General features: G+C 32.1%; 1 protein-coding gene and 1 long non-coding RNA gene across 3 annotated transcripts; one reads left to right on the plus strand and one right to left on the minus strand.

Annotated features, from left to right (window-relative positions):
- Positions 1-18,953: 18,953 nt before the first annotated feature.
- LOC141673131 (putative F-box protein At5g55150) lies at positions 18,954-20,318 on the plus strand. Its single transcript, XM_074479864.1, has one exon. The coding sequence runs from the start codon at positions 18,954-18,956 to the stop codon at positions 20,316-20,318; it is 1,365 nt and encodes a 454-aa protein (XP_074335965.1).
- Positions 20,319-21,400: 1,082 nt separating this feature from the next.
- Positions 21,401-23,473, minus strand: LOC141672271 (uncharacterized). Of its 2 annotated transcripts, none has more exons than XR_012555425.1 (4): positions 23,025-23,473; positions 22,824-22,912; positions 22,535-22,727; positions 21,401-22,042 (listed from the first exon to the last, which is right to left on the minus strand). It is a non-coding gene; the product is annotated as an uncharacterized LOC141672271 (long non-coding RNA). The 2 variants fall into 2 exon arrangements; XR_012555426.1 differs by having other exon boundaries at positions 21,402-22,042; positions 23,045-23,473.
- Positions 23,474-24,424: the final 951 nt, after the last annotated feature.

Raw genomic sequence — 24,424 nt, forward strand, 5'->3', positions numbered from 1 at the left:
AGGCCGAAGAATTTATTCAATCTCAAAAAGGAGCTCTTAATAAGTTTGTTATTAGGGAGTCTCAAAATGTTAATAATGATGTTGATGTTCCCAAAATTTTGACAAATGATTTAGGTTGTGATAATAATTCAAATCAAGAGAATCATGATGATAGTGAAAAAAAAGAAGATGGCATTGATATTAGTCACCCTGGTGATATTGTTATTGAAGTAAATCAAGAGGAAAATGTGGATGGATGTGTTGATATTTATGATCCAAGAATTTGGGATGGTCTTGACGTTAAGTCAAGAGATTTATTAATATTAAATGATCCTAAAAGAGATCTTTCTATAGTTAAAGGCCCTCGAGATAAATTATCAAGATATTTATATGTTAAATGGTGAAAAATATGATAGACCATGGTTAGTGTATTCAAAAGATCTTGATAAAATATAATTTTTTGTTGCAAGTTATTTAAAAAAAACTTCACAAAAAGAAATTAGATCGATAAATGAGGGATTTAATGATTGGATACATGCTCCTGTCAGGTTTAAGGAACATGAAAATAGTGGCGAACATGTTAATAATGTGTGTGCTTGGATTGATTTGCATGACAGACTAGAGACAAACAAAATAATTGATAAAGTTGTTCAAGAACAGATTAAAAAGGAAAAACAACATTGGAAGGAGTTACTAAATAGAATAATCCATGTTGCGGAATACCTAACTACAAATACATTAGCTTTTCGTGGAACAAATGACCGGCCTTTTGATGAGAATAATGGAAATTTCTAGGATTTATAGAGATGATTGCTAAATGGGATCCTATTATGAAATAACATTTGCGTCGTATTGAACATAGTGAAATTCATCATCATTATCTTAGTAATAAAATTCAAAATGAGTTGATTGTCTCTTTGGCTAATGAAATAAAAAATGTTATGATTAGAAAAATCAAAGAAGCAAAATATTTTTTTGTGATACTTGATTGTACTCCTGATGCAAGTCATTAGGAACAAATGTCTCTCATATTAAGATGTATGAATGTATCTAGTAATCCCATTCAAGTAGAAAAATATTTTGTAGAATTTTTGAAAGCAGATGACACATCAGGTCTTGGACTTTTTAGTATACTAGAGTATGCACTTGTTACTCTTGATCTTAACATTGATAGTATTATAGGCCAGAGATATGATAATGGATCTAATATGAATGGTAAACATCAAGGTGTTCAAAAAAGATTACTTGATATAAATCGTAGGGTTTTTTATACTCCTTGTGGATGTCAGTTTAAATCTAGCACTCTGTGATATTGCAAATTCTTGTGTAAAAGCAAAAGATTTTTTTGGTATTATACAAGGTATTTTTAACTTGTTCTCAAACTCAACGAATAGATGGAAAATTTTAAAAGAGCATGTTAAAATTAGTGTTAAACCACTCTCTTCCACCAGATAGGAAAGTCGTGTGGAAGATGTGAAAGCAATTAGATTTCAACCTATAGAAACAAGAGAAGTCTTACTGGAATTAGCTGAAACAGATGGTGACAATGATGTTAGGTGTAGCGTTAATACTTTAGCTTGTATTCATATTGGAAATTTTGAATTTTTGGTAGGTTTAATTATATGATATGAGATTTTGCATGCAGTGAATTTAATTAGTAAATATTTACAATCTAGTGATATGCTTATTGATGTTGCTATTGATGAGATACAAGAATTAATTAATTTTTTTAAAGAATACATTATACAAGGACACTGGATTTATAAATGCCATGAAAATTACTAAAGATATTGCTATAAAAAATTCAATAGAAGTTTAATTTAGAAAAATATTAATTAGTGTTAGGAATCAAACTCAACACCTCGAAGTCAAAAGCGAGACTCTCAACCACTTATGCTAGACATTCATTTTGAACAAAAATAAAATTCATTATTAATATTCGCAAGTACCCTACATTCTACTAAATTCCCGTTTACTCTTATAATTTATTTAATAAGGAAATTTATTTAGACAAGTACCTTAAAATCATATCTGTAGCGATTTTTTTCAAATTTAACCATAATGGAGAACAAATCCTCGAAAAATAAGCAGATACACAAAATATTATAAATGGTTTATATCAATATCTTTTATAATACGTATATATTAATTACATCAAGTATGTAATGATGCAAATATTATATTCTACTAAATAACAGATCGCATCATCTATCATATTCTGTGAAAACAATCTGTGATTAATACATATAAATCAAACGAGTGTGTGCGTGAGTAAACGAAATCAAACAGAGAAAGAAAGGATATAAACAGAAGAGAGATCCTCGAGTCCAGTTGAAACTGTCTCCTTAAAGCTATTTCGCCTCTCACCGTATGTGTGAGTCGATAGCCTCCCAGGATAAAACGAGGTAGCGGCGGCGTTACGGATAACGAGCACCTTCAACAAGCTTGAACGGGAACGAAACTATCACCAACAGAGAGAGAGAGGTAGGATTTTGTGTTTAGAGGCGAATATATTTTTGGTGTGTCTAACTTTAATGCCTTAGAGGTGTTTATATAGGTGTAGATAGACTTGTGCGCTACTCTTTTCCATAATTAAATATCATTAATTATGGAATCGGTGTAATACTTGCAAGCTACTCTATTTCATAAATAATCTGAAATAGAATCAGATTAAATATATCAAGACATACACCATATCAATTAATCTGAAACAGAATCAAATTAATTTATGCCATAATATTTGAGCCAAATTCTAATGGAAAATAATAATTTCCATTATTAAGAGAATATCATCATATCTTACACATCTTTTTGTCATAATGCTCAAAAATATGACTTACCAATATGGGACTTATACCCATATTTTCCAACAATCCCCCATATGGGTGAGATTGGTGATCTTAGTAGCACACACCAGAAAGACAGACAAACAGACACAAGGCTTGACTTCGTGATAGTTTCTTCGATCAGATATAGCATACGATAGGTAGAGAATGCTCCTTGAACCTTCGCTCGAGTAAGCATACCGACTTTACTGGTAGACAGTAGACGTGTTTGTCCTTGAACTGTTCGACCGTTTGTGTAAATGATGATATACTTATCACTATATCGTTTATGACTCGTACAGCTCTCATGAGTATGTCCATTTTGGCCATGGAACATCGTCCTGGTTCTGCAGGAGTTTCTAAAGAATTGTGCCTCGCAATTCTCCTTTGAAGCGGCCCCATTTCTCTCCCACATAGGTGATCTTTATCTTATAGAGTAACCCGCGTTTACTGAACTGAATTCCATGCGTTCACTCCTGAACTCCATGTATTCATCAAAGATCATTAAAAGCTCAAAGTTTAACCTCGTACCTTACGGGCCTCACTGTTTCCTCATCATAGGAACAGGCCAGGGGTTACCCCCACGGTGATTTGGTCATCATGATTTAGTTGTCCTATTGAACCAAGTTCTTGGGATCTCCAGTCAGCAATGGTTGGGTGTCCACCATGATGCCGTTAAGCAATAGGCTTAAGGCCCATCCCTCTCGATAATTTCTCAACCACTTCTCTTGATAACCCTTTGGTTAGTGGATCCGCGATATTATCTTTTGACGGTATATAGTCAATAGTGATAATTCCGGTTGAGATCAATTGTCTAATGGAACTGTGTCGTCGTCGTTTATGACGAGACTTTCCATTATACATCGTGCTCTGTGCTCTGCCAATAGCGGATTGACTATCACAGTGAATCCCTATTGCAGTTACAGGCTTTGGTCATCTTGGAATATCCTCCAGAAACTGACGTAGATATTCAGCCTCTTCGGCGCATTTCTCTAGTGCCACAAACTCAGCTTCCATCGTGAAATGAGTTATCACCGTTTGTTTTGAGGATTTCCATGATATTGCCACTCCAGCTAATGTAAACACATGCTAGATATCCAATTTGCGTCAGTATATCCTTCTAATACTGCTGGGTATCTACCATAGTGCAGTCCATAGTCTCGAGTTCCCCTCAAGTACCTTAGTACCCTTATGATCGTTTTCCAGTGATCAGCTCCCGGATTACTCGTAAACCTACTCAACTTGCTAATTGAGTATGCAATGTCTGGTCTTGTATAGCTCATGAGGTACATCAGACTACCAATTATCCTCGAGTATTCTAATTGGGAAACAGCTACACCTTTGTTCTTGGATAGGTGCAAAGTCATATCCACAGGTGTCCTAGCTTTCTCAAAATCATCCTTAAGAAACTTCTTAAGGATCTTGTCAATATAATGTGGTTGACTTAATGCGAGACCCTCTGATGTTCTAGAAATTTGAATTCCCAGAATTACATTTGCTAGTCCCATGTCTTTCATGTCAAATCTTAATTTTAACTTGTCCTTTGTAGATTTGATCACTTTATCATTACTTCCGACAATAAGTAGATCATCTACATATATTGTCATCATGACATAGCCACTCTCGTTATCCTTGTAATAGGCACAGCTATCACTTTCATTGATTTTGAAGCCATTGCCCAACACGACCTCGTCAATTTTTTCATGTCATTTCATAGGCGCTTGCTTCAAACCATACAATGATTTCACCAATCTACAGACTTTCCTTTCTTGTCCAGGGACGACAAACCCTTCAGGTTGTTCCATATAGATTTCCTCATCTATGTCTCCATTTAGGAAAGCTGTTTTCACATCCATTTGATGTACAGTTAGATTACGCATTGCAGCGATAGTAAACATCATCCTTATGGATGTTATTCTCGTTATAGGAGAATATGTATCAAAGTAATCAAGGCCTTTTTGTTGCTTGTATCCTTTAATTACAAGTCTAGCCTTGTACTTATCGATAGTGCCATTCATTTTCAACTTCTTCTTGAAAACCCACTTGCTACCTAATGGTTTGCAACCAGTTGGCAAGTCCACTAATTCCCAAGTATGATTCTGCATAATTGAATCAACTTCATTCTTGATGGCCTCTTTCCACATAGGCCCATCAGGTGAGGTAACCGCCTCCTTATAGGTTTTCGGGTCACCTTCTTCGAGCAAATAGGTCATAAAATCAGACCCATAGGATTTCTCCGTTCGTTGTCTTTTGCTCCTTCTCACTACCCCCATATTTCCGTCTTCACTTTCGTCACTCTCATTATTGTCATCTACAGACTCATGAGATCGTTTAGACATCGTAGGTTGTGGGTTTCCTGGATTACAGGGAAACATCGTCTCAAAGAATGAGGCATTCCTTGATTCCATAATTGTATTCTTTTGAATGTCAGGAATCTTGGATTCATAAATAAGAAACCGATATGCAGTACTGTGTGGAGGATATCCAATGAAGATACAATCCACAGTCTTAGGACCTATCTTCACCTTCTTCGGTGTAGGGATCAGTACCTTTGCAAGGCACCCCCACACTTTTAGGTGTTGGTAACTTGGTTTCTTTTTCTTCCACATTTCATAAGGACTTACATCCTTATTCTTGGGCATCGTAATATTTAAAATATTATTTGCGCTTAAGATTGCTTCTCCCCACATCGATTGTAGAAGCCCAGAGCTTAACAACATCGCATTCATCATCTCTTTCAGAGTGCGATTCTTCCTCTCAGCCACACCATTTGATTGAGGGGAGTATGGTGCAGTGACCTCATGGATTATACCATGTTGTGAACAGAATTCCCCAAATGGTTCAACATATTCACCTCCACGATCACTTCGTATCGTTTTGATTTTCTCAGTTTGTTGTGTCTCAACTTCTTCTTTATAGATTTTAAATTTATCTATAGCTTCATCTTTGCTTTTCAACAAATATACATAGCAGTATTTTGTACAATCATCAATGAATGTAATAAAATACTTGTTTCCTCCTCTTGTTGGTGCGAATTTTAAAACACATATGTCGCTATGTATTAGGTCTAGTACTTTGGTGTTCCTTTCCACAAGTTTAAATGATGATCTCGTTAATTTTGCCTAAACACAAGTCTCACACTTATGTTTTGAATCAATAGTGAGTTTTGGTATGTATTCTTTTGCACTTAAACGTCGTAAAGTGTCATAATTTACATGTCCTAATCTAGCATGCCATAAATTAGGAAACTCAAGCAAGTAAGCAGGAAGAATTCTTCATTTCATTATCGTCCTTAACGGACATCACTTTGAGCTTAAAAAGCCCATCGGTTAAATAACCATTGCCTACAAACATACCACTCTTAGACAAAATAACTTTATCTGACTTTATTACAATGCGAAAGCCATGCTTATTCAACAGAGAACCAGACACAAAGTTCTTGCGAATATCAGGCACATAAAGTACATTCTTCAAAGTCATATTCTTCCCAGAGGTCATCTTCAGGATCACCGTGCCTTCACCCTCAATGGTAGAAGTTGCTGAATTCCCCATGTAGAGCTTCTCACCAGCATTGGAAGCTTTGAGGCTAGAGAAAATCGCCTTGTCTGAGCAAACATGCCTAGTAGCACCAATATCAATCCACCATTCACGCGGATTAGAACCGACCAGGTTCACTTCAGAGACCGTAGGATAGAGGTCTATATCACCCATCTCCTTAGAGATATTATCAACCATGTTTGCTTCTTTCTTCTTGTTGGGCTTCTTGCAGTCAGAAGACCTATGACCAACCTTATCACAGTTGTAGCACTTCCCTTAAAATTTTGACTTCGAAATCCCTCCCTTGGGTGCCAGCTTTGCCCCTTTACCAGAACTAGTCTTCTTGGGCTTGGAGCTTTGAGCATGCTCCACCATGTTTGCCTTCTCAGTGGCAACATTAAATTTCTTCTCGGACCCTCTGTTATCTTCTTCAATACGAAGTCTAACAATAAGATCCTCCATAGACATCTTCTTTCGCTTGTGCTTAAGGTAGTTCTTGAAATCTTTCCATCCAGGTGGAAGCTTTTCAATAATAGCAGCGACTTGGAAAGACTCGCTTATGACCATTCCCTCAGCATGAATGTCATGAATGATCACCTGCAGTTCCTGCACCTGACTGACCATAGTCTTAGAGTCTGTCATCTTATAATCAAGAAAGTGGCCAACAATCCACTTCTTTGCCCCAGCGTCCTCGGTTTTATATTTATGGTCAAGTGACTCCCATAAGGCCTTAGCTGTTGGTTTCGTGTTGTACACGTTATACAACGAGTCAGACAAATAATTTAACACATAGTTCCGACAGATGTAGTCGGAGTACTTCTAAGCATCAGCAGCATACACAGTCTGCACGTTACTCTCAGCAGTGAGTAACGGTGGTTCTTCCTTAAGGAAACGATCCATATGCAATGTGGTCAGATAAAAGTACATCTTTTGTTGCCAACGTTTGAAGTTCGTTCCGTTGAACTTCTCAGGTTTTTCAGCATGTGCAGCAGGCACAGTTGGCATTACATGTGCAGCAGGCACCACAGGTGGAACATGTGGTACGTGCGTCTGTGCTACAGGTGTATGCACACCAGTAGGCACCGCAGATATAATCGGAGGAGTGAATCCTGCCGATATCTGTCCAAGAGGAACACTAAACTGTCCAATGACAGTATGTCCCACAGGCACATGTCCTGAAGGCACATGTCCAACAGGTGTTTGACCCCCATCAGATCCTACGATCTGTGCGTTAGGGTTAATCGCCTGTTGGTGAACCCTATCAGATCCAACGATCTGTGCGTTGGGATCAGCCGTCACATTTCCAGCTTTAACCACAGTTTGGTTCTCCATCGATCTGTTACTCAACAAAACAAGCAGATACAGATGTATCAGTCACATATGTATAAAATAAATAGCTTTAAGATTGTGAAAACAATCTGTGATTAATACATATAAATCAAACGAGTGTGTGCGTGAGTAAACGAAATCAAACAGAGAAAGAAAGGATATAAATAGAAGAGAGATCCTCGAGTCCAGTTGAAACTGTCTCCTTAAAGCTATTTCGCCTCTCACCGTATGTGTGAGTCGATAGTCTCCCAGGATAAAACGAGGTAGCGGCGGCGTTACAGATAACGAGCACCTTCAGCGAGCTTGAACGGGAACGAAACTATCACCAACAGAGAGAGAGAGAGGTAGGGTTTTGTGTTTAGAGGCGAATATGTTTTTGGTGTGTCTAACCCTAACGCCTTAGAGGTGTTTATATAGGTGTAGATAGACTTGTGCGCTACTCTTTACCATAATTAAATATCATTAATTATAGAATCGGTGTAATACTTGTAAGCTACTCTATTCCATAAATAATCTGAAACAGAATCAGATTAAATATATCAAGACATAAACCATATCAATTAATCTGAAACAGAATCAAATTAATTTATGCCATAATATTTGAGCCAAATTATAATGGAAAATAATAATTTCCATTATTAAGAGAATATCATCATATCTCACACATCTTTTTGTCATAATACTCAAAAATATGACTTACCAATATGGGACTTATACCCATATTTTCCAACATATTCAATATGGATATACAAGTTCTTTTTGAATAGAAATTAGTATGAATTAAGATTGTTTGGGTTAAAAAAATTTTATACTCAAATTAACCGATATCAATTTGAGTTTTTGGCTACATATTAATTATGAATTAGTTTTTTTTTTAATTATGAATTGAATAATAAGATTAATTTATATAAATTACCAGTATACCCTTATTTATCCAATAATTATAAAAAAACACTATAAGTTTAATATAGTGGTGTTGGTAATCAAATTCAACATCTCTAAGTTAAGAGTTAGACTCCCAACCACTTATGCTAGTCTTTTAATTTTAAACAAAAATAAAATTCATTATCAATATTTGCAAGTACCCTACATTCTATTAATTTGATGTTTGCTCTAATAATTTAATTGAATAAGGCATAAAATATATCCTTATTTATCCGGTAATTACAAAAACCACTAGAAGTTTAATTTAGGAAAATATTAGTTGGTGTTGGGAATCAAAGTCAATACCTCGAAATCAAAAGTGAGACTCTCAACCACTTATGTTAGATATTCATTTTGAACAAAAATAAAATTCATTATTAATATTCGCAAGTACCCTACATTCTATTAAATTCTCGTTTACTTTTATAATTTATTTAATAAGACATAAAATTTATTTATACAAGTACCTTAAACTCATATTTGTAGCGATTTTTTTTCCGAATATAACCATAATTAAGAATACATCCTCAAAAATAAGTAGATATACAAAACATTATAAATGGTTATATCAATATCTTTTATAATACGGATATATTAATTACATCAAATATATAATGATGCAAATATTATATTCTACTAAATAAAAAATCCCATCATCTATTTAGGAAAAAAAAATCCCATCATCTATATATTCAGCATGGATATATAAGTTCTTTTTGAAAAGAAAGTAGTATGAATTAAGGTTGTTTAAGTTAAAAATATTCTATACTCAGATGAACCGATATCAATTTGAATTTTTTGTTACATATTAATTAAGATTAAATAATTAGATAAATTCATATGCATAATCAAATTAATATATATGGTTAAGTGAAAATTATGATAATATATATAAAAAAGTTAGATCAAAACGTATAGTTGATTTATCATATATTTGCATGAATAAGATAGTACATACTTATAAAATACAATTAAAATGTACAGTATCCCCTAAAGAATTTTTGTATTATAATAATAGAACCTTGGTTAGGGATCGATTATTATGTTACATATTCAATCTAATTTAAAATATATAACTACAAAATCATTTCAAATAGAAAAATACCAGGGGTACAAAATTACACGTGTCAGATTTTTATTGGCTAAATATAAATGGACTCCATGCATACACACTAGTAGCACCCATTAAATTATTTCATACTGCCACGAACCCATGCCATGTCAATTTATAACAATTTTTTACAACTTTTTTTGTACCTCTGGCATTACTATTTCAAGTATATGAAATAAATATAGAAATATTGAAGTCACTTCTATCTAATTTTGAGTAAATAAATCAAATAGTTTTACTATTAATTAAGATATATAATTTTAATATTGGTATAGTTAAAATGATACATAATTTACCGTAAAACGCTAATAAAACAAATTTGTAGCAAAAAAATTAAACTAAAAACTTAAACACAATTAATAATATAACAAGAAATAAATTTAAATTTAAGGACAAAGAAAATCAATAAAATGACTACGAAGTTACCTTTTAACCCTCTTATATTTCCAAATGTGTCATGTATTATACCAAATCGAAAAGAATAAGAATATTCGAGCCCTTTATTGATACAAGTAAATAAATAATGTGTATCAAATTTTTTGCTTTTTCGGATTGAATGATGATGGGTTGTTAGGTCAAGTATGCATTCAATGGTGGGTTTGGATGTTATAAATGATATCAGAGTTACACCCGAACGGAAGTGAAGAGGCATTGTTCGAGTTTCGTATGTGTGTTTATGGGCTTGATAAGGACGGTGACCCAAGAAGACGGGGTATTATTTGTAACGTCCCAAGTCAATAAGAAAAGAAGTATTCGGAATTTTATAGATACAAGTTAACAACTAATATGTAGCAAATTACTATCTTTTTTGGACTAAACTATGATGTATTGTTGGGTCTGATTTATACTTTCGGTTGTAGGTATTGATGTTCTATTTTATATCTTTATTATTTATGCAAAATGAGATGAATTTGTTTTAGCTAAGTATCAAACCACCGACCTCTTTTTTAGAATTTCATGTTATAACTATTGTGGTAAATTGAGTTTCAAGTTTGTTTTAAAAATCTTATTAGTTAAATTACAATTTTTCGTTTAACCCAATTTTTTTATTTTAATTTTGAAGTAAATAAAATATTAGTTTATATTACTTATGTGACTCATTTTTTTCAGGTTTTGAAATTTTATGTATAACTATGTATTTAGTTACAATCTCGGTCGGACGAACCAACACGACCCTCTTTTGGTAGATTAAATGGTAGCACTCCATGAAAAACCCTATTATATAGAGAATCATAGAGAATTATTACTTAAAAAATATATAATTTATAATTTATTTCATTTTTCTTCATATATGATTACAAATTTTAAATACCAAGTTAAAAAGCCAAGTTACACGATATTTTTATTTAAAAAAGCTTTGAAATTTAATGAAAATGTTTAAAATGGTTCTATGGTAGAATCAGAGTGGGATCACACTTATTTAAAATTGTTCCACCGTAAAATCAAATTTAAAATATATTTTTTTCAAATTTTAATTGATTATTTTTTATATATTCAAATATAATTATTATTCTAGATTATCATCGAACTTAATATTTTTTGACATAAAATTTAATAATTTGTGATGCGATTCTCTAATAAAATCAAGGGTTCTCCACGATTCTGCATATAAGAGGGTTTTTCATTGAATAATGGCTCACATATGTAATCATAAATTTTATCTATAAAAAGAAAAGGTAAGACAACCTTACGCATGATCTTTACGCAATACTAATAGGATTGTTCTTCATTCAGTAATGACCCACGTATGAAGTCATAAATTTTATGTATAAAAAGAAAAAGTAAGAGAATCTTAAGCTTGCATCTTTACTCAATATTAATAGGATTGCATCATATATTCATCATACACTATTACACTCCCCAATATTTACCCAATTTAATGTCTAATAAATTTACGGTTATTTCGTTAAAATCATACAAGTTTACATACGTTCATGTTCTTATCAAAGTTAAAAATTGTCTTAAATATTACAATAAAAATTAAGTTAAATTTGAAATATTTCCATTTACCGTATTTTAATTACAAAAATATTTTAATATATGCCTCGGTTCGTTCGAGAAATTATTTTAGTTTATAAACGTACCTTACAGGGGTTTTTACGCTAGTTCTCAGCAGTAGTGCAGCTAACTGATTTAATGTTTGTGAAAAATCACATACTAATCATGTTAATAAAAGTGTGGTCACTTATAATTTGTGTTGTCTTCTCGTAATCACAATATTGGTGTCCATATATTGGTGTCATGATGAATAAGATTTTTCTTTTTAGAATCTCATGAAGAATAAATTTTCAACAACAGGGGCAGCAAAATTATTAGCTATTGTAGTAAGTAGACATTGTTATAGTGGTGCTACTTAGAGCTGTTCGCGAACCGAGCCGTTCGCGAACAAGCTCGAGCTCGGCTCGTTAAGGGCTCGGTTTGGCTCGGTTCGTTAAGGGCTCGAGCTCGAGCTCGAACACAAAAATGTGTTCGTTAAGAAAACGAGCTCGAGCCGAGCTTTTGGCATGTTCGGCTCGAGCTCGGCTCGAGCTCGGCTCGGCTCGATTCGACTCGAGCTCGGCTCGGTTCGGCTCGAAAAAAAATTTAAAAAAAAATTATTTTTTATATATTTAATTATTATGAATTTTATTCAGATTTTTTATAAATATTTTTAAATTATTGAACTATACGAATGTCAAAATACATATTTTAGTAATTTGAAAAAATTCAGATATTAAAAATTAATTTTTTAATTTGATATTTTAATAATTAACAAGTGATTTGACTATTACTTGTAACTAGTATTTATTTCCTGATCGGTGTTTCGATTTTTTGAAATTATTTATAAATGATCCAACCGTACGGATGTCAAGATCTATATATTTAAGTGATATAATAAAAAATTTAGAAAAATTAAATATATTTGGTTTGCTATTTTAACGGTAAACTAGTAGTTTGACTAGTACTTCTCCCATATTAATGTTTCGATTTTTTAAAAAATATTTATGAATGATCCAGCCGTACGGATGTTAATATCTATATTATTTAGTAATATGACAAAATTTTTAGAAAAAATAAATGTATTTGATTTGTTATTTTCACAGTCAACAGGTGTTTTGACATTTATTTGTAACTAGTGTTTAGTCTCATATTAATGTTTCAATTTTTAAAAAATATTTATGAATGATCCAACCGTACGGATGTTAATATCTATATATTTTAGTGACATGATAAAAAATTTAGAAAAAAATAAATTTATTTTGTTTATTATTTTGACAATCGACCAATTGTTTGAATAGTTGTTAGAACTAGTGTTTAGTCTCATATTAATGTTTCAATTTTTTAAAAAATATTTATGAATGATCCAACCGTACGGATGTTAAGATCTATATATTTTAGTGACATGACAAAAGTTTTAGAAAACAATAAATGCATTTGGTTTGTTATTTTAACAGTCAACCGGTATTTTGACCTTTACTTCTAACTAGTGTTTAGTCTCGTATTAATGTTTTGATTTTTTTAAAAATATTTATAGATGATCCAACCGTACGGATGTTAATATCTATATATTTTAGTGACATGATAAAAAATTTAGAAAAAAATAAATTTATTTTGTTTATTATTTTGACAATCAACCACTTGTTTGAACAATACTTGTAACTAGTGTTTAGTCTCGTATTCATATTTTGATTTTTTTAAAATATTTATAGATGATCCAACCGTACGGATGTTAAGATCTATATATTTTAGTGACATGACAAAAGTTTTAGAAAAAAATAAATGTATTTGGTTTGTTATTTTAACAGTCAACCGGTGTTTTGACCTTTACTTGTAACTAGTGTTTAGTCTCGTATTAATGTTTTGATTTTTTAAATAATATTTATAGACGATCCAACCGTACGGATGTTAATATCTATATATTTTAGTGACATGATAAAAATTTTAGAAAAAAATAAATTTATTTTGTTTGTTATTTTGACAATCAACCACTTGTTTGAACAATACTTGTAACTAGTGTTTAGTCTCGTATTCATGTTTTGATTTTTTTAAAAATATTTATAGATGATCCAACCGTACGGATGTTAAGATCTATATATTTTAGTGACATGACAAAAGTTTTAGAAAAAAATAAATGTATTTGATTTGTTATTTTAACAGTCAACCGGTGTTTTGACTTGTACTTGTAATTAGTGTTTAGTATCGTATTAATGTTTCGATTTTTTAAAAAATATTTATGAATGATCCAACCATACGGATGTTAAGATCAATATTTTTTAGTGATATGACAAAATTTTTAGAAAAAAATAAAAGTATTTGGTTTGTTATTTTAACAGTCAACCGGTGTTTTGACCAGAATTTTTTAATTAAGCTCGGCTCGGCTCGGCTCGACTCGTTTTGATGGAGAAAGCTCGTGTTCGGCTCGTGTTCGGCTCGGTTCGACTCGACTCGATTTTGTTCGATAAAAGCTCGTGTTCGGCTCGTTCGTTAAGGAGCTCGAGCTCGAACACAGGTTTTTGTTCGTTAAGAAAGCTCGGCTCGGCTCGGCTCGTCAGAAAAAAAATTAAAGCTCGGCTCGGTTCGATCAAAACTCGACTCGGCTCGGTTCGTGAACAGCTCTAGTGCTACTTGCTAGTGTACTGACTGAGATTTTTCCATTCCTCAGTTGGTGACTAGAAATGTTATTATTCCTGTCTTTAATCCCCTAACTACAGAAGTAAAAAGGTGAAAATTTTAAATTAATAGTTGTCCGAGTAATTTTGTACTGGGATTTTTTGAAAAATAGCCAAAATTAAAAACATTTTTGCAAAAATATTATTATTATTTCTAAAAAAATTGTAAAAATACTTTTTAATTTACAAAAATACTATTTTTCAAAATCCTTTTGCAAAAATACGGGTTTTTATAACTTGATTCAACTAGATGTAACCTTCGACGAATTTCTGCAATTAAATGTAATCTCATGCAACAAAAAAACCTCGATTCAATTAGTTGCATGTCTGCTTGATTTTGGTTGATTTCATATTTTTGCAAAACATGTCAGAAGATAGTAAATCACAAATTTTTAGAAAAATTAGTATTTTTAGTAATTTCTCTTTTGTATTTTAGTTTAGGTCAAGATTTTGAATTATTAAAAATATAAAAAAAATAGGATGATTTTAACTTTTATCAAATAAATTATTGAAATAAAATAATTTATTTTTAAAAATCTCCTAACAATTATTATTTTTATTAAACAAATACACACTTTTCTTTTTAAAGTGAAAAATCATTTTAAGCCCCCGTTTCAAAATTATATATAGGAAGGAGCTCTAAATTTTATGTGTATAGTATGCTGGTAGAAAATATGTAACTGATGGATTTCGAATTTGGTCATGCTTAAAGTATTAGAGTTGGGTTCATAACAAAAAAAAAGAGTTGGGTTCATACAGTAGGTATGATCAATTACTTTAAAATCAATGATTAATTTGTATCCCATATATAACTTACTTTTTTGCTGCACAATGAGATAGATGAGATATAGGAGCAAATTAATTTTCATTTTAATGTAAGTCTTAATCACAAGGATAGCAGTTCTTGAACAATTATAGAATCATGAATCATGTGCGGAACCAGGATTTAATGTATAGTGGGGTTGAAATATTTTTTTTTTACGTAAACTCAACAAATCCCAATAATTGAACAAAATATATACTATGATTCATGATGATTAGGGCTAGGTATAATTAAATTTCATTATAATATAATTCGTAATCACAAGGGCATATTGTTTTGACGCCAAATTGATATTGTTTAGTTATCACATTTTCTTTTATAGAAATTAAATTGATTAATTTTTGATCAAAAATTAAACTTTATTTTTATATTATTTAGAAAAACTAAAAATTATATATTAAAGTAGATTAAATCTACTTTTCAGTGATATAATTTCTTTATTTTATTTAAATATAAAATTTTAATAAATTCGGTCGGGTCAAAAATTAAGTGTGACAACGAACGGAGGGAATGAACTTTAACTCTGGCACAGTGCCATGTTTGGTAAGATATTTTCTTCGACACCTCGTCCCCGATTTTGGGTTACCTTTCACATTTTGTCTATACGGCCATATAGGGATGATAAAATAATCCGATCCGACGGATACCCGATCTGAAAACTGAAATTTTGAATTTACCGAACTCGATTTTTTGGATTTGGATTTATTTTTTAAACCCGAAATTTTTTGAAATAATATTAGAATTTATATATTAAATATTTTAATATATATGTTATACATATTATTATATAATTTTTAGAACATATATTTTTATATTTATGTTAAAAATTAACTAACTATAAAGTTTAATTAAATATAATTATTCAATCATTTAAACGGGTGATAAGGTTTATTAGGTTAACAAAACATTTTTTAGTAATAAATCTAAAAAGATATCAATTGAGTTGATTTTTTAAATATTAGTTATACATATAATAACACAATTAATGATGTCGTGTATTGGTTGAAAATAACACATTAAAACTCTTTCTCTACAAGTCGCGTGTTCGATCCCAAGCACTTGCAATAGCAATAATTATACAAATTTTCAGATTTCGGGTTCGGGTTTCGGGTTCGGGTTTCGGGTTCGGGTATGAATATCCAATTCAAAAAAATTTCGGGTTTCAGGTATACCCGAATCCGATCCGCAATCCGATGGATCGGGTTCGGGTATTCATTTTCGGGTATTTTTCGGGTTCGGGTTCGGGTCGGGTTCAGGTATGGATAAAATTTTCGGGTTTGGATAAGGATTGTGCAATACCCGACCCGATTTGACCCGATTGCCATCCCTACGGCCATACTTGACTTTTTCTCACATTTTTACCATGTTTTAATCTGTTTTTTTTTTTGTTATATCTCTCATTTGTTGAAATTGGGCAAAATATAAAAAAAAAACAAAGAGGGAGAATTGAATTGAAGTGGAGGAGTAATAGAGAAATTATAAGTTTTTCTCATTTATTGTAATCAATTTGTGTGTGTGTATTAAATGTTGTATTGAATGTGTTTAATTTTTTATGAGAATTGTTTGTGTTTGTTGTATGTAATAAATGTGTTTGAGTTTGTTTTATGTATTTAAAATGTTGTTTTGGTATGTATATATTGAATATTTTTAATTTGTTATGAAATGCATGTTAAATATATGTTAATTGTGTTTTTTATGTTAAATACATATTATTGTAGATGGAAATCATTGATCAAAGTTGGATTGGTAATCAATTGCAAAGTGATAAATTTCATTGACTCCGGAAAATTGAATTGGTGTAGAAATATTTTTAAAATTTGCTCGTGAGAATGGAATGGAAGAAAATGGTACAATGAAGTGTCCTTGTAAACGTTGTAAAATTTTGAATTGGTTAAATATTAACGATGTTGTATTGTATTGTCAATTTCTATTATTACATTTCTTTTTATTTTTATGTATTATAAAATGTAGAGGGGTGTATTCAATTGGGATTTCAAATGATTTTTTTGGATTTTGAAAATTTTGGGTATTCAATTTATATTCTAAAAAATCCTTTAAAATCTGATGGTATAGGGACCTTTGCCTGCGCGCCACGCGTGCTATCAAAAATCTCTATATGGTTGTTTTTTGTTGATATATTTAATCTGATTCTGTTTCAGATTATTTATGGAATAGAGTAACTTGCAAGTATTACACCGATTCCATAATTAATGATATTTAATTATGAAAAAGAGTACCGCACAAGTCTATTTACACCTATATAAACACCTCTAGGGCGTTAGGGTTAGATACACAAAAAAAACACATTCGCCTCTAAACACAAAATTCTACCTCTCTCTCCTCCGGTGATAATGTCTTGCTCTGTTTCAAGCTCGCTGAGAGTGTTGTTCTACATCAATGCAATCCGTTTTATCCTGGGAGGCTTTTCGCTCGCACATGACGATGAGGGCTAATAAGCTTTAAGGAGACAGTTGTGCACTGGACTAGGATTATATCATTCTCTCCTCTTTTCCGTTACTCTGTTTTTTCATTTTGTTCACACACACATACACATATTGGTTTGTTTCTGCACAGATTGTATAACACTAACTACATACTATACTACAATGCATAGTGTATAAACTTTAAAGTGGTAATCTTATTGATTTCTAATTTAGTACGGTCTCATATATCTTTGCATGATAGACTTTATAACAACCACTTCTTTAGTATGTAGTTAGTATTCTTATTAGGCCTCATGTTCCAAAGAAAAGTTCATCAAATAACTAATCTTCAATTTAACGATAAGATACTGCCGGTTTAATTTTGATGTACCATATGAAATCCAGTTTTTAGTATATTTGTTAAAATCTTAAGATTGAAAATTCATTTTGCTAAAAACTAATTCATGATAGTTAATCATTCATGCAGTATCGTTTTATTAGTCCCCTTCATATATAATAGTAGCCCTTTAGTAATCCTCAATTTGGTCATCAAAATTTTGTCTGTCATTATTGGACATTTTAAGCATAGTCAAACATTTCCAAAAATGTCAATAAACATCAGATTGTACTTAGTAAAAGAGTATAACAAAAAGTTATGACTTACGTAGATGAATATTTTTTGCCACTAAACTATACCTGTTATGGATCATAATTGAGGTAATATACATGTTACATTAATTTACAAAGCATTCGGAATGTTACTAAGTTCACCTCTTCTAATCGTCAATTACTTAACGCTGAATTTTTTTTGGCGAATATATTCACTGACATTGATGTCTTATTTTAATCAAGCAAAACTTTCCTGTATTTTTCTTTGAAAATGATAATTATATTTTTTGGTGCATCTTTACGTATTTTTATTTGTTCGTTAATTTAATTAAGACGTCATTATCTCGCAATACGATATAACGTTTTTTTCATTTATATAAAATTTTACGTTTAAAAATTGGCTGATAATAATAATAAGTTTGCGTAACGCGGGCAAAAGTCCCTAGTTAATATACACTTTGATGGATACTAATAACTGAAAACAAATTTTATCGAGAATAGAAATCAATAAGTAATTGAAAACAAAATTTGCTCAAAATAGAAGTCAAATTGTACAAAGTTTGGTAGTTTGCTAGACCTGGTTGTAATCGAGTTCTTGTTGGTTATTAGTTCAAAACACATATAAATTAGAATTCAAGAAATTGATCTTGCTTAAATAACCGAGATAGTACTCTGCCTTAAGAAACTAAATTGATCTTGCTTAAATAACCGAGATAGTACTCTGCCTTAAGAAACTATCTGATCATGAGCTCTGACAATTGGAATAATCTTCCTAAAGATCTTCTCATAGATATAGTTCAACGCCTGACTTGTCTAGAGGATTATTTTACATCTATTGTTGTTTCCAAATCATGGAATTCAGTAGCCCTCGAAGCTGTTGCGAGTTTAGCAGACTCTGTTATTGCTGAGAAGCCTTGGTGGCTTCTTCTCAGGTCTGATACGACAACTCCTATGCTTCTTCTTGCTGAAGAGGTTGCACCGGGTTCTATACGTTATGATACTGAATTTGACTTAAATCGAGATTATGCCTACGACAAAGACGGATTTTATATCGATGATGAAGATCACGATAAAGACACCATTTGGGGTTATGATTATTTAAAGAATTCAGTAGGTAGTAGTCGTGGTTTATACAGTCTTTCTTCGATGAAAACGTATAATATTGAGTTGCCAGAAGCTGCTGGGAAACTAATATTAGGAACTAGTAAAGGATGGTTGCTAACTCTAGGTAGAGATTTGCAAATCAATCTGTTGCATCCTCTTTTGAGGCGTCAAATCTCACTTCCACCAATGAATATGTTTACTGCACCGACTGCATATCTTCCGCGTGCAGGATTTACTAAAGAACACACCAGTGAACATTTTATCCGAAAAGTTGCTATGTCTTCTGAATTACCACAGAAAAAGACCGATCTTAGCTCTTTAAGTCACCACTCTACACGGTCGCCTATTGTAATGGTTGTCTATCATCGTATAGGTATTTTAGGTTTTGCTAGATCGGGAGATAAAAGGTGGACTGATGTCAGAGTTTGTTCTGACGGCTTCCACGATATTGTTTACCACAAAGGAAAGTTTTACGCCGTAGACTTTCAGGGAAATATATACTTGTGTTGTATTGACGTTGATGAAAAGAGAGAATGGCCAAGAGCCACCAAAATTGCATCTATTAAAACCAACAATAACCAACAAAAGTACTTGGCCGAACCATTGTCAGGATCTGGTCTTTTGCTAGTTGTGCGCTATGACAGGGATAAGTTGGTAAAAAGAGATCGTGTCCGAGCATCCAAGTATCGTACAACTAATTTTGAGGTGTGGCGGTTGGAACTTGAATATTGTAATTCTCTTAGAATTCCATCATGTACTTTGACCCCAGTGAATAACTTGGGGAATGAAGCAATATTTATCGGCAGAGCTTCATCACTATGTGTACCATCATCAGACATCATAAAGCCAAACTCCATATACTTTACAGATGACCACCACCAAGTCTTCATCCGTTTAGGAGGTGGCCATGACATGGGGATCTTCGACATAGAACATCGCACCATTGAACCTCATTATCAAGGAAAATCCATCCATTGCATCTCCCCTCCGCTTTGGTACATCTAAATTGTGCAAAGTCACCCTGCAATTTGTTTGGCTAGTTAGAAATTATATACATTATTATTTTTTATCCTTTTCTTCAAACTTCCTATAATCATCCTTTGTTATGTACTGTTAAATGAAAGAAAATTATCAGGTTTATGTTATTTCCTCAGTTTTTCCTACTTTGTTCTGTAATAGAAGCTACATTTTCTTAATATCCATTCTCTTAACACTTTGTACATGTATATGCACGGAGTTGCGACCTCCCGCCAGGGATAGAGTTTTCAATCACTGCATCAACACTTTGATAGCTTTATAGTACTCAATTCTAACATACAAATAGTCATTAACTCACGTGATACCTAAAAACTCAATTTCTTGCCAACGAATTAATCAGGGTTTTATTTTTTTTTATTCTATAAATAATAAATTACAAGTTGGACAAATAAATTCTAACCTTCATTCACAAATCCTAAATTCGAATCTTAAACAGGCCTTTCTAACACAAGAACACACAAAAAATATTAACTAGCATTGAAACATGTCCCGGAATTAGCCAATTTGACAATAGCTAGTAAGAAATTAAAAGCCAAGTGAGTATCTATACAAAGCATGATCAAACATGACCGATTGTTCTTCACACTTAGTGGATTATGAAGGCATGTAGTAGCGTCGGGGACGAAGACAAGGTGTCATTCGAATCATTATCACTACAAGAAATCTGACCATTTACGACGGTTTTTTTGAACTGAAATCGTCGTAATTGAGCCAATTACGATGGAAAAAAATCGTCGTTTTTGGTCGAGTATTGGTCGAGTAGTAAGTTCGTTTTTTCGTCACAAGATAAAATTGCGTCGTAAGTTGGTGAACGTGGGCCCACATTAACAATTTAATAATAAATAAACTTACGACGAAAATATTCGTCGTATGTTGTTAACATCCGACGGAAAAAATCGTCAGTTTAAATATTTTGGGACCCACCTTTAATAAATTACTAAAACAATACAATGAACAATCTTCATAAATAACCCAGAATTTCCGTCATAAGTTTTATTCTGAAAAAGGATATTCTGGTTCCACCCATTCAACTTTCAAATTAAATTCTAAATACAATTGAATCCCAATTCAACACAAAATTAAAATTTGAATTTTATAACAAGCAATTATGCACACAATTATACAAATCAAAAGTTGAAAATACCATAATTTACATAAATATTCTCATAGCCACAAAACTTCTAGTATAATATTTAACCTTTCGATATGTAATACAAAAATGTAAATACCATTATACAACTGAGCAGTAGTTTCAGGTGCGGTACCAGCAACTTCACTATAATCCGCTTGTTGCACAGGCATGTTGTATGCTTGAGTCTGTCTAGCAGGCACATAGTACACTGGGTATTGCTGCTCAACTGCAGGATGGTGAGAATGTTGTGGTTGCTGGGAAGAATATACACGATAGTATGCTTGCATTGGCACTGCTCCCATGGGAAGAAGTTGGACATACTGCGAACCAGCATGAATGAACTGAGGTTGCTGCAACTAAGGATGACGTTGCGGATAATATTGAGTCGGCAACAAATACCCAGTCTTGATATTGTTGTTGCATATGCATTCTTGAATCAGTGATCTTCTGTTCAACAGGATTAGTAGTAACCCTACTTTGAACAGGTGCATATTGCACATTTGGGTCTTGATACATCATAGGCCTTTGGCGAGACAATGGGTTTGTAATGCTAGTGTCACTACACAAATAAAAAACACAATAGCTCAACTGATAGCAGTTCAAAGACAACTATAAATACAAACATAATGCAATGCGTTAAATCTCTTAAAAATTAACAACTTGAAACATCAACTTACACAGGGCATTTGAGCAACCTGGCATAATCTAGCAATAACGACTACAATTAACCAGTTTCATAGCATATAGGCACATAATTAAAACATATATTAATTAGGCACCGTGCACCGTAAACTAGCATATCGAACATTTAATTATGAATATTTTACCCTATACCGCACAAATTTCATTCCATTTTTATTCACTCGACCAAACCCAACTCTATTTAAACCCACTGTCTCCCTTCCTCACCTCTCTCTCTCTCTCACCTTAATATATAGCATCTATCTATTTCTCTACTCAATCTATCAAAAAGTTATACCAATCAACTTCAAAACATTTTGCAAGGTTTAACTGTATAAGTCGGAAGATATTTTTATTGAACATTGATCACCTGAATCGAGTGATTGAAAAACCCGCTCATTAGCTTCATTAAGTACATGAGAGCAAGTATTAATAACTCAAAACCTTTGCAGAGGCTCAAAGTGCAAAGAGTGTCCATGATTTATACATTTGTATAAATGATGGCTGCTCTAACAGGCTCTCCGAACCAACGCCCAAGTGAATTTGCTGAAGGAAGTGAAGGCCTAATTAACAACAGATACACTTTATAAGATATATTTCAGAATAATATGTATCCTAGTTGCAAACTTTGTAACAGTTATTTACAAAACTTTACTCACGAGATATCAAGTGCAATTGATAACTGGCTATGATGCTCACATAGAATACGAAAGGAATTCCATAATTCCCAAGAGTCCATCTGTTCTCTCTAAAAGAAAAAACAAGAGCACTTATAAAATGACAGTTAAATGGCATTCTTCATATATATATATATATATATACAGAAAATTTTGAAAAAAATTCAGTAAGACGAAAATTACTCTCATCAAGGAGGACATACAATAGTAAGCTATTTTCCTGCTGAAGGCACCCAAACCTAACTCAAAAGATATCTTGAAAAGAGGACCATTTTGGTAATGTACAGCATATACATAATGCTCAAAACAAAAAATTAATTAGACTCTTCATCATTAACACTAGACAAAAAACGAACTAGCACGCCATGCTTGCAACCACGCAACATTTATCAGTACGACTACACTTAATTCATTTTCAAATTAATTGGAATCTAGGACCACTAATTGGACTCGGTGTATTTTCAAATTCATTTTCGTTTGCTTGAAATTGAAGAGAGTTGTGGTTGTGATTCGACACTGTTACTGATCAAGCTGAGAATAGAACAAGATACATAAAGATAAGGATGGTGTGGCATTGAGAAGGAAGGTGAAGGAGTGCGGGATTGTGAGATTTAATGTTTAGGGGAAGAGCAAGGCACAGAGGAAATAGGGTTATGATGATTAATGGGCTTATGGGCCGATCCGTTAAATAGCTGGGGTTTTTTACTATAATTTAGCTCATGTTTTGTTAATAAATGATATTTAACAAATTTAAATAAGATTTTTTTTGTCGTTAAATAAGAATGATAAATGTCTAATTAGAAGAAATAATAAGGTACAAAATGATAATTTACTATTTAACATTATATTTATGTTGAATAATACATTCGTTTAATTAAAAAATGCAAAGGTTTTATCGAAAGTAACGGGGTTCGTGATAATTTGATCACTGAAACATACATGAAATTTTATTTGATGTGTCATTTTAACAGTCAAACATGAGTTTGACTTATACAACTAACTAGTATTTAGTCCTCAATTTATGTTTCAATTATTTTAAAAATATTTTTCATCAATCCAACTATATGGATGTCAATAGATACATATATTAGTGATATAACCAAAGTTACATATCAAAATAATTTTATTTGGTTTGTCATTTTAACAATCAAGCATGAATGTGACTTGTACAACTAATTGGTGTTTAGTCCTGAATTTGTATATCGATTATTTTAAAAATATTTTTCATCGATCCTGCCGTATGGATGTGAATAGATATATATATTAGTGATATAACCAAAATTTCATATCAAAATAATTTTATCTAGTTTGTCATTTTAACAGTCAAGTATTAGTTTGACTAGTACGGCTAGCTAATGTTTAATCCTGAATTGATGTTTTGATTATTTTAAAAATATTTTCAAACGATCCAACCGTATGGATTTCAATAGATATATATATATATTAGGGGTTGAGTTCTATGGAGTCCACCTTTTTATCGGAGTCCTCGGAGTCCATCTACGTTCTGCAAATAAAATATATTGTAAAACGTGTTATTTTGCAAAACATGTTACACAAATAGCATAACTTCAACAAAATCATGC

This window comes from Apium graveolens, chromosome 7 (assembly GCF_009905375.1).
Source record: "Apium graveolens cultivar Ventura chromosome 7, ASM990537v1, whole genome shotgun sequence".
In the NCBI taxonomy this organism is placed as follows: Eukaryota; Viridiplantae; Streptophyta; class Magnoliopsida; order Apiales; family Apiaceae; genus Apium; species Apium graveolens.